Genomic DNA, 11186 nt, shown 5'->3' with positions numbered 1-11186 from the left:
CTGCCCTGGGCCTTCCTTTCCTTCAACAGAAAGGAAGAGTCCAGCATCACCCAGTGTGGTGGGAGCTCACTTATCTGCAGACCATGCCCTCAGAGCTTTGGTGGACAGAAGCAAAGGTGATGGGGGAAGTATTTCAGAAGCTCAGAAGGAGCTGGGAGGACAATGTGTGGCCTGGGAGCTGTCCTGGTGTGGCTCCTCCAACCTATTCAGGCCTGGAAGCTTCCCTGGCTGCTCCCCGAGTTCGATGTTTAGCTGAAGTTGGCAAATGTCAATTTGGGGAACAGGAAGTCTGCAATCTTTCTGAATCTTAGCATCCTCCTCAGCGAAATGGAGAATGCGTCCTCCCAGGATGAGCCAGGCCACAGGACCAGAAGATGAACAGGGCCAGCTTCCCTCCCCTTCCCCCGGGGGAAAGAGTCCCCACAACCTGCTGCCTCCACACACCCTTACACACTGAGATGTCGGTGCCACACAAGGTCACCGGGGCTGAGCACCACAAGGTCCTCTGTCCCCAAACCCTGGATTTCCTAACTTGAAAGAATCTATACCACTTCCCAGCCAGGCCATGCCACCTCGAGATAAAACCTACAGGGGAAAAAATTTTTTAAAAAATCACAACATGCAACACAAGTCAATCTTTATTGAAAACTGCAGTATTAATACATAACAATTCTTGTTACAATAAACGTGCTTTTAAGAATTTTAAATCTGAGCTCATCTACTCATCAGATTGCATAAAAAATTAAAATAGTATGAATTTACACATAATGGAACTGGCTCAGGATGGATGTTCCATTCCTTTGTATTGACACCGTAAGTTCAATGCAGAGGTGAGGGATGCCTTTAACACTGGAAGACAACGCTGACTTAAGCTTAAAAAAAGTACCAAAAGAACGGTCTAAAAAAACAGTATTTAAAAATCATTAAAAAAAAAAAAAAAGGAACCATTTCCTAGTCAGTCACAGCCCATGTGGCTCCTTGGGGCCTCTCCTCCATCACAGCAACCCTGCCAGGAGTCCAGCAGAGCCTATTTTACTGACCACTAGTCTGCACGAGGGCCCGTGGGATACTTACAAGGCTCAGGAGGCCCAAACGAGAGACACCTGTCATCTCCAACACACCAGCCCTGCGAGTGCGGGTCTCCTGAAGCCCTCTGCAGGCTTCCTGAACAGACACCTGCCTCTCCTCTGTCTCCCTGTCCCAAGTAAGTGAACTTTAGTCCTGGGGATTCAAATAAGGTTACCCTAGGGTTTTCTGTTCTTCAAATGAATGAGGGGGTGGGTGGGCTGCATGCTAGGGGTGGGGGGAGGAGACAAATCCTCTAAAACATGTAACATCAACTTTGCAACTTTCAACCCAAAAAGATCAGACCCTCCTCTGCAGCAGGTCATCTGCAAGTCTGTTCAAAAAAGTCTGATGCACCTTCAGAAAGCTCAGGCTGAGTAATAAACAGCTCAGGGAAAAAACACAAACACTTGAGATGTGCTAGAGAGAAGCTAAGCAGTCTGCCCTTCCCCTGAGCCAACCACACTCCTCTATAGAGACACCCCCACCCACCCTTAGAAAGCACCAGAGAGAAGAACCAGAAGCTGCCCCCCGCCCTCAAGTCACTCAGCCTTAAAACTGCCCATGAGCCTGCTGCTGAGGGGTCAGACAGGCATCCTGTCCTGTCCGTTGGCAATGAATGGGGTATCCAGCCATTAGCTGCCAGATAGGGAGAAGGTGGCCCAACTGGTCAGAGAAATACTGTTTCCAACTGTTTCCAAGAACTGAAAAAGTCTGGATTTCCTTTTGGAAGTGGGCCCCAATGTTGATGTGGTTGGCATGTGCCACCTTTCACCACCGGCTGGCAGGCACACTCACAGAAACCCATGTGCCATATAGCAGCATAGCCAAAGTGCCTTAAGAATGTATTTCCTCTCATTATAGAAGTGATGGTGCCACCAGATGGAGCAACGCACTGTATGCCCAGCGTGGGAAGGGCAAGATGCCTGCCAACCAGGTGCCCCGGTTGGAGGCTCAAGACCTCCCTCATGTCCTATAAATACTGCATTTGCATAGCACTCAAGAAATAGAGTCACAGAACAGCAACTGGTTGGCCTAATAACCACACCAACAAGAATGTTCTGAAAAGATTTAACACGATACATAAAAGGTTCTGGAAGCGCCCGGCCTCCATCCCTATCACCATGAATGGCCCTGGCCGTGATGTTGGCTTCACTTCACAGAGGCAGCAAGCTGATGGGACCAATGCTCTTCACTAAACACTCAAGTCACCTAGCCCAGATCCTAACAAAATTTCCATAAGCAAAGAGACCTCCTAAACCTTAGCAGAGAGGCTGCAGAACAATTTTTTTTTTAAATACCCATGATGACGTTCATGTTTAGAGGAATTAGGTCCTTCGCTTGCCTATCTCCACTTCTGAAAGAACCATAATTCAGCCGAAAGACTCTCAAATTAGGAATGTCACATACAAAAAGAAAGGCAAAGTTTCTCTGAATGTTCCATTATTATGCTTGGGATATCAAATTATGCAAATTTATAACAGAAGTCTATTCCTTAATTAATTTTACTGGAATTAAATGCTGTTAAAATTACAACCTATGATAGTTTTGCTACTATTCGTATGTCCAGATTCTTACCTGCTAGGCAAGATCTACCTTTCATTATATTTGATAGTTGATGCCCTGATAGGTTCAAAATTGAAGATTTCCAGAGATGTATTCCATAATGCAAAAGTATTTGATAAAGTCTCCCAAAACTCACCTTCATAAAAGGAAAAAAAGATTAAAAAAAATTATAAGGGGGAAAGTGTTTATGAAGCTGATATAAAAGGGGGCAAAATGCAACCCACCCTTCTTGCTCTCAAAAACACCATTTAATTCAGTGCTTGTGAAAACGCTCACCCTGTGTGTGCCATGTCTCAAGCAAGCCCAATGAAGCATCTATAACTTCTATCTTGCCTCAATTCAAATAACTCCACCCCCTTACACGTAGTTTTGTGTGTGTGTGTGTGTTTATGTGCATGTGTGCACCCATTTTGATGTTTAGGGCTTTACTAAAGCATACATTAAAATTGTATTTTCTCTTAATCTATTACACTAAACTGGGGAAACTGACTTTTCTTTTACTTGGTCAGTTCAGCCCTGGAACCCTTAGAACCTATCAGATATTTATTACAAACCATCTACTATACAGATGGAATTACCAACAAAGAGTTGAAGAAGTGGACACAAACCATGTGCCTGAAGTAAATGGTTCACACACACACACACACACACACTGACAGACACATGTGAGTTAAGTGCTAATGAAGCAATTTAAAGTACTTATCAGTAAGCACACTATGTTAATAAACATTAGGAATAAGGAATTTTCTGTTTACAATGATCCATGCAAAAATATTCCTAAACTTCTTATAAAATGTGAAAAAAAAAATTATGGGGTACTTACTACAAAAAATAAGGTTACCAAAGGCTCAGGGGTCAGGTGTCCTACTCACCAAATGGGGCCGAATGCCAAACCAGTGCCAGAGTCCTGACCTAGCTGCCAGAGATGTAGGGGCAGGGTCCCCTCCCCCACCAAAGCCCACAACACTTGAAACAATGATGGGGTGAACAGGAGCATACCCCACGCCCACCTGACAGACTGCTGAAAGGGAACAAAACCCTCACCCTCCCACCCCCTCTCTGAACAGACACACACTCCCATCGATACAAGTTGGGCACATTTAGGCAAAAAAATCCTCTTCATTTCTTATGTACAATATTCAGACTTTAAACACAAAATCCTTTCCAAATAAATCCTGGCAGGCAAATGCATTCTGATGCTGCCTCGCCCTTTGCTGTCCATACCTGCTTTGTGCTAAGAGCCCTCAGCTACAAGACATGGCAGACAAGGCTCACAGACAAGAGGCACCAGCCCTTCCCTCACATCTTCACAGACCCATCTCCAGGAGCAGCCTCCAAATTTTCTGAGAAGATGACAAGTCCCTAGCAAGTGGATGGGTCCAAACACAGCCACAGCCCTGCCCGTCTACAAGAAACAACTTCAAATAAAGTTTTGTTCCCTTTTAATAGTTCTTAAATATACAACTTTCTTCATAACAGACAGCTGAAATCTTTGCCCTTCTTTGGCGAGGAGGGTGATGGGGGGTGCGGTGAGAACAGCAATGCCTATCTATGTTTTCAGTGGACTGAAACATTTCTTGGGGCGGGGTGGGAGGAATGGTTTTCTGTGCTAAATAAAGGAGAAGCCAATACCTCCTACAAGTGTGGCTGTTTCTCCTTCACATGTCTTCCATCCCAGGAAAATAATTTAGTCCTACATAGGACTTTTCCAGTAAAGATACAGAAAACTTCATCTCTATCTGTAAGAGGCTTGTAATGAAAACTTAAATGGCAGAGAAAATTGCTTTGCTGATACACAGACCACCTCTTGCCCCTAGCTATACTGGCCACACACTCTACACTTTCATGATGATCTTTAAGAATGTCCATACCACAATGCCCCGCAAGACTAAATGGCAAGATAGGGATGTCCAGTAAGCTGGCTGCGTCCCCGGCAGTGGTGGCTCTCCCTGCACTCTCCCTGTCCCCGTAACTCTCTCCCTTTGCCGTGCAGTCATTGTGAAAGAAACAGATGGCTGAAAACTCAAAAGTCCACATTACCAACTGGCAATCCACCTCAACCCCAAAGGCTGAAGAATCATCATCTAAGGGATTTCAGATACTCTATGAAGAAATTCACTTTAACACTTTTAACTTTAAGACTCTGCATACATTACAACAGTGCATTAGTGATACAAGTTATAAAATGCTTTTCCATTCCTTTGGGTTTTGCATATGATGGTTTTGCATCAGTCACTGCAGGTAGATTGAGCAAGCTTTGTTTTTGTGTTTTTTTAAACATGCATTCAACTAGGTATGATTCAGAATAGATTAATACTCCCTTTTAATCATTACAGTTAGCTAAAAAATTGCCAGGCAGCCCACAAAACAGGATTTGCTTTAAGACCAACCCACAGAGTTAGTTGGAGACTAATGGTGCTGGGACCTGCTGGGCCGGGCCATAGTAGTGTTTAGCTAAGTGTAGAGAGCATTAAGAAGAAAGTCCGGGTTGGAGGCGCGAGGCCTGCAGCACCAGCTGTGGAACCTCCATGATGTGACTGCACAGCTCCATCCTCAAACCTGGCGGGGAAGAAAGACACAGTCAACAAAGAGTGCCTCTGGCACCGTTGCTCCAAAAAGGAGGTGTTTCATTCAACTCAAGGAGGACGAAATCCACCAGGACCAGAAAGGGCAGCAGCAGGAGAGGCCACTGCTCCTGGTTCCGTGGACTCAGAGAGACTTCCAGTTACAACTAGAATCCTATTTCCTGCAGAAGGCAGTAGGAGATTAGAGCATGCAAGAGGAAAGGAACAAAGTCTATAGTGTATACAGCAAGTACTCCATGGTTCCCTTCCTTCTTCTACTTTAGAGAGTCCCAATAAGAACAAAAATTTAAATACCACACTGCTCTTGGATTAACAGGTAGCATTTTTCTCATTAGTGCTTAAAATATGTTAGGTTTGCCATTCTGTACTGAAAAAAACACACTTTAATCAAGAGCCAACACAGGCTTCACCGGTCACTTACATTTGCAGGGTGATCACCACTGAGGGGGCACGTAGCTGTAGGTGGGCGTTCCTGGGGCCCGATATGTGGGCACAGTGACTGGGTGAGGGGCAACAGGAGTTGGGGAGTGGGTGGTCAGCAGGGTACCTGGAAGAAAGAGCAGCTGTCTCAGTGGCAGGCAGCACCACCAGACACAAGGCGAGCCTGTGTCACCACACAGCTCCACGCTGCCCGACGAGACAGCTCTGGCCCGGCCTGCTTTGAAAGGAAGGAGGTACACAGAAGGAGGGGTAGTCTCGACCTAGAGTGCTGTCAGAACTCTGATTGTACACAACTCAAAAGTTGTACGAACACAGCAAGCTCATATGATAATGTCTATAGAAGGCTTTGTGTTTTCCCTTCACACGAACATACTCAATGATTTTTGGAAATCAGATAATTGACAAAATAAAAAAATTCAGCCTTAAAAAGGAAGGAAATTGGTTACATGCTACAACATGGATGAACCTTGAGGACATTATCTTAAGTAAAATAAGCCAGTCACAAAAAGATACATCCAAAAAGACTCCACTTATATGAGGTATCTCGAGTAGTCAAACTGACAAAGTAAACGGTGGTGGCCAGGGGCTGGGCTGGGCTGGGGGTGAGGGGCACGGGGGATAAGTGGAATTGTTATTTAATGAGCAGACCTTCAGTTCTGCAAGGTGAAAAAGTTCTGTTTTACAAAAATGTGACTATACTTAACATTACTAAACTATATACAGTTAAAAATGGTTAAGATGGTAATAAACTGGAGAGAGGGAAGACTCCAAACTACATGAGCTTCTGAGTACATGAAGATAATGTATTCCCTTATAACTACAGAAAACTCACCACAGCCTGCCATCCCTCCCTCCACATGCCTCAAACATGCAGTTTCTGTCTCTTCACAGATAAGTATGGGAAACTCAAATACAATGGAGACTTTGGGCAGAAAACACACACCTTTCTCTCTGGCACAATCTCCCCAAGATTAAAAAAAAAAAAGGGGGGGGGGAAACAACATTGGGAGAAAAAAATACCAACAAAACAAAAACAAAAAAAACACAGCCAATGGCAAACACGTGCATCTTGTGTACCTGGCCGCCCGGCCATAGACAACTCATATGCCCTCTGGAGGTAACCTAATCCCTACATATTACGTCAAGTCCCCAGGGGCTCCATAGTCCAAGAAGATGTGTACATCCTACCCAGGAGACTCATGTCTCTGTGATTTATTTTTCTGACCAAGGGAAGCCTTGGGAAATAAAGTCGACCAATGCCAAAGGATTTCTACAAGTAGCTGTTAATGACTATTAACACAAAGCCAGTTTTCTTAGATTTATGCAAACACCAACATTCACACAAATTGCCCTGCAAAGACAGCCCACACTAAAGGGCGGTACCAGGAGGGCCAGCCCACCTAGACACAAAGTAATTCCCTTCTGCTCAAGCTTGGTATGCTCCTCAGGGGGACTGGCAACTCCTCGGCCCTACTGCCAAGGGCTCAGCTCACCCGTCAAATACAGAGATCACTATCCAGTCGTGCCCACAGGGACGGTACCTGGTTCTTGGCTTGTCACTCTAAACCCCAGACTCCTCTCAACTGAAAGGAGAAGAGGAGGAAATGAAGGGAAGGGAAAGAAAAAGATCATATGCTGTTCCTTTCCTGACGAGTATGTCCTTCCATACAACTCGAGTCATGAAAAATCAAACCAAGGGTCAAAGAATTAGTGAGCTCTCCCTTCCCCTGGCTCTCACACCATCATAAAACAGGCAACCCAGGGTCAAGGACTCACCTGCCGACATGGCCATAGTGGTCCCAGCCACCATGCCCATGGTGACGCCGTTGCCTCTAGGTGGAGGGATGGGAGCAGGGTACACCGTCGCCGGCATGCCATTGGGCTGCACCACTGTGGTGTGGTGGATGACGTGAGGGGGTGCTGCGTACAGGGGCTGTGTGTAGTACGTGCCTTGCTGTGGAGAAGAGGAGAGACAACTGCCACAGGGCTCCACACCCCATGGATCAGAGCCCAGAGAGAACCAACCCTTCCCATACGCACAGTGCCCGTGAGCACCATTAAGAGACCCACAGCACACCCCGGGCCTACCTGTGCGTAGGGGCTCTGCTGGGGGTAGGCACTTCGCACAGGGTACACAGCGGTCTGGTAGGGGTTGGGGGAGGAGGAGTATGGTGGCACCGCCCCGCTGGTGGGGGAACAGGACACTTTGTAGGGTGTGCCAGGAGTGTAACCTGAAACAAAGAAGCCAATGGCCGTGAAAAACCCAGAGCTTTTCCTCTAAGGTCAGGAACAAGACAAGGCTGTCCACTCTCACCACTGTTATTCAACACAGTACTGGAAGTCCTAGGCACAGCAGTCAGACAAGAAATAAAAGGCATCCAAAATGGTAAGGAGGAAGTAAAACTGTCTATCTGCAGATGACATGACACTACACATAGAAAACTCTAAAGACTCCACCAAGAAACTATTAAAATAAATGAATTCAGTAAAACTGAAGGACACGAATATACAGAAATCTGTTGTGTTTCTACACACTAGTAAAAAGTAGCAGAAGAGAAATTAAGTCTCTAAAGTAGAAGAAGACCTGTGCTCTGAGAACTGTAGAACACACTTATGGAAGACAACACAAACAAATGGAAAGCTACACCACACTCATGAACTGGAAGAATATCCTTAAAATGTCCTTACTACCAAAAGCAATATACAGATTCAATGCAATTCCTATCAAAATACCAATAGCATTTTTCTCAGAACTAGAACACACAATCCTAAAACTTGTATATGGAACCACAAAAGACCCCAAATAGCCAAAGCAATCTTGAGAAAGAAGAACAAAGCTGGAGGTATCACAATCTCAGATTTCAAGATATATTACAAAAATGTAATCATCAAGACAGTATGGTACTAGCATAAAAACAGACACATAGATCAATGGAACAGAATAGAGAGCCCAGAAATAAACTCATGTTTAAATGGCCAATTAATAATCTACAACAAAGGAGGCAAGAATATACCATGGGGAAAAGACAGTTTAATAAATGGTATTGGGAAAAGTGGACAGCTACATGCAAAAGAATGAAACTGGACTACTTTCTTATACCACACACAAAAATTAAAATGGAATAAAGACCTAAATGTGAGATCTGAAACCTTAAAAAAGTCCTAAAAGAAAATCTAGGCAATAATCTCTTGTACAATGGCCTTAGCAACACATTTATGGATCTCTCAAGCAAGGGAAACAAAAGCAAAAATAAACTATTAGAACTACATCAAACTAAAAAGCTTCTGCAGAGGGGCTCCTGGGTGGTGCAATTGATTGAGCATTCGACTCTTGGTTTTGGCTCAAGTCACGATCTCAGGGTCATGGAATCGAGCCCCCTGCCCGGCTCCAGGCCCCACACTAAAGGAGTCTGCTTGGTTTCTCCCTCTGTCCCTCCCTCCTGCACTCGCTCTCTCTAAAATAAATAGATCTTTAAAAATAATAAATAAATAAATAAATAAATAAATAAACAGCAAACTTCTGCACAGCAAAGTAACCCATGACAAAACAAAAAAGACAACCTACTGAATGGGAGACAAGATCTGCAAATGAAAAATCTGATAAGGGGTTAATATCCAAAATTACATGAAGAACACTACCAAAAAAACAATCCAGTTAAGAAATGGGCAGAAGACCTGAATAGACATTTTTCCAAACAAGATCCCAGGTGGCTAAGAGACACATTAAAAGAGGGTCAACATCACTCATCATCAGGGAAATACAAATCAAAACCATAATGAGATCTCACCTCACACCAGTCAGAATGGCTAGTATCAAAAAGACAAGAAATAATAAGTGCTGGTAAGGATGTGGAGAAAGGGGAACCCTGGTGCACTGCTGGTGGGAATGAAACTGGTGCAGCCACTACAGAAAATAGTATGGACATTCCTCAAAAAGTTAAAAACAAACAAACACCACATGATCCAGTAATTCCACTATTGGGTATTTAACCAAAGAAAATGAAAACACTAGTTTGGAAAGATACATACACCCCTATGTTTATTGTAGCATTATTTACAACAGCCAAGATATGGAAGCAACCCAAGTATCCAATGATAGAATGGATAAAGATGATGTCAAGTATATGTACATGTACACACACACACACACACACACACACACACACACACACACACACACACTGGAATACTACTCAGTCATAAAAAAGAATGAGATCTTGTCATTTGCAACAACATGGATGGACCTAGAGGATATTACGTTAAGTGAAATAAGTCAGACTGAGAAAGACAAATACCATATGATCCAGTGATTTCACTTATATGTGCAATCTAAAAAACAAAACAAAACAAAAACCACAAACAGACTCAAAAATAGAGAACAAAGCAGTGGTTGCTGGGCTGGGGGAGGAGGGAATGGTGATGGGCAAAACAGGTGAAGGGGATTAAGAGGTACAAACGTCCAGTTATAAAGTTCAGTCATGTAGACGAAAAGTAGAGTACAGGGAATACAGTCAATAATACTACAATAACACTGTATGACTATGCTAAGCAATGAGCAATACACAGAAACGTTAAATCACTATGTTTATACACCTAAAACTAATAAAAAATAAATTTAAAAAGGAAAGAAAAAAAGGCCTTAATTCAAACCCACTTTCAGGCCCAGCACCGGGAGGAACCACGTGTGCAGTGAGGAACAAAGCAATGTTACGGTCCTGACTGCAGTCAAGATCTGACACCACTGTGGCCCTGTCTATCCTCCACAAACATCTGACTTCATTTCTAGACCTGATGTGCAAGTTTGTTTGTGGGGACTGGGAGAGAAGGGAAAAAACAAAGGAGAAAGTTCTACTGAGAGTATACTCAACACAGGAATAGGAAAGAAATACCTGTCCTGTGGGAATACAAATTGGTATACCTTCCTGGGCCACAATCTGGCATTAAAAGTATGGACTGGAACAGAGTCAACTGTAAGAATTCTCATCATGGTGTTGTTTATTACAGCAAAATAAAAGGGGACAGGGGAGAAACTTGTCAAACACCAGGGCTAAGGTAAAAAGATTTGAGTTAAGACAGCAAGCTGAACACATACATTTGCCTCTGTCCCCACCCAAAGTGACAATAAATCAGATTAATAAGTTAAAGACGTAAAGCCACACAGACAAAGAATGGGAGAGAAGACAACACTTTGGAACCTAAAAAGCAAAAGTGGAAAATGATTTGGCAGACTCAAAATAGCTACATCGCAGCCAACAGTGGAGAGGGCCGAGAAGCAGCCTGCTACCAGGAACACCCCTTCCCCAAAACCTGGAAACTATCAGCACTTGCTTCCAGTTGATGCAGGGCTAAAAATCTGGAAGAGTGGCTAGAGTCTATTTGCTAAGCAGGAAGATGTCTGGCTCCCCATTCTTCCTGACTCCCCATCCCAACAAAGAAGAGTGGCTTATTCTCAAGGGAGGGTATGAGAGGGTCTCTGAACTGCTATGTTCTTAGCAGCTTTATTCATAATGACCAAATGTCCACCAGCAA

At 43.9% G+C, this 11186-nt stretch overlaps 1 protein-coding gene across 2 annotated transcripts in view; it reads right to left on the bottom strand.

Annotated features, from left to right (window-relative positions):
• Positions 1–620: 620 nt before the first annotated feature.
• The window catches only part of FAM168B (family with sequence similarity 168 member B), a 44686-nt gene continuing 34120 nt past the window's right edge, over positions 621–11186 (bottom strand). For both annotated transcript variants that reach the window (XM_028093651.2, XM_028093652.2), the window contains exons 4-7: positions 7746–7888; positions 7434–7611; positions 5638–5763; positions 621–5190 (exon numbers count right to left, since the gene is read on the bottom strand). In XM_028093651.2, the coding sequence (XP_027949452.1) occupies positions 5651–5763; positions 7434–7611; positions 7746–7888 (434 nt within the window). In that variant the 3' untranslated portion in view covers positions 621–5190; positions 5638–5650. The remainder of the gene's footprint in view (positions 5191–5637; positions 5764–7433; positions 7612–7745; positions 7889–11186) is intronic.

The sequence above is a fragment of the Eumetopias jubatus genome, unplaced genomic scaffold, assembly GCF_037043125.1.
Source record: "Eumetopias jubatus isolate StellerSeaLion01/CBP00866 unplaced genomic scaffold, mEumJub1_p1.0 scaffold_3, whole genome shotgun sequence".
NCBI lineage: Eukaryota > Metazoa > Chordata > Mammalia > Carnivora > Otariidae > Eumetopias > Eumetopias jubatus.
This window is presented reverse-complemented; position numbering and strand designations above follow the sequence as displayed.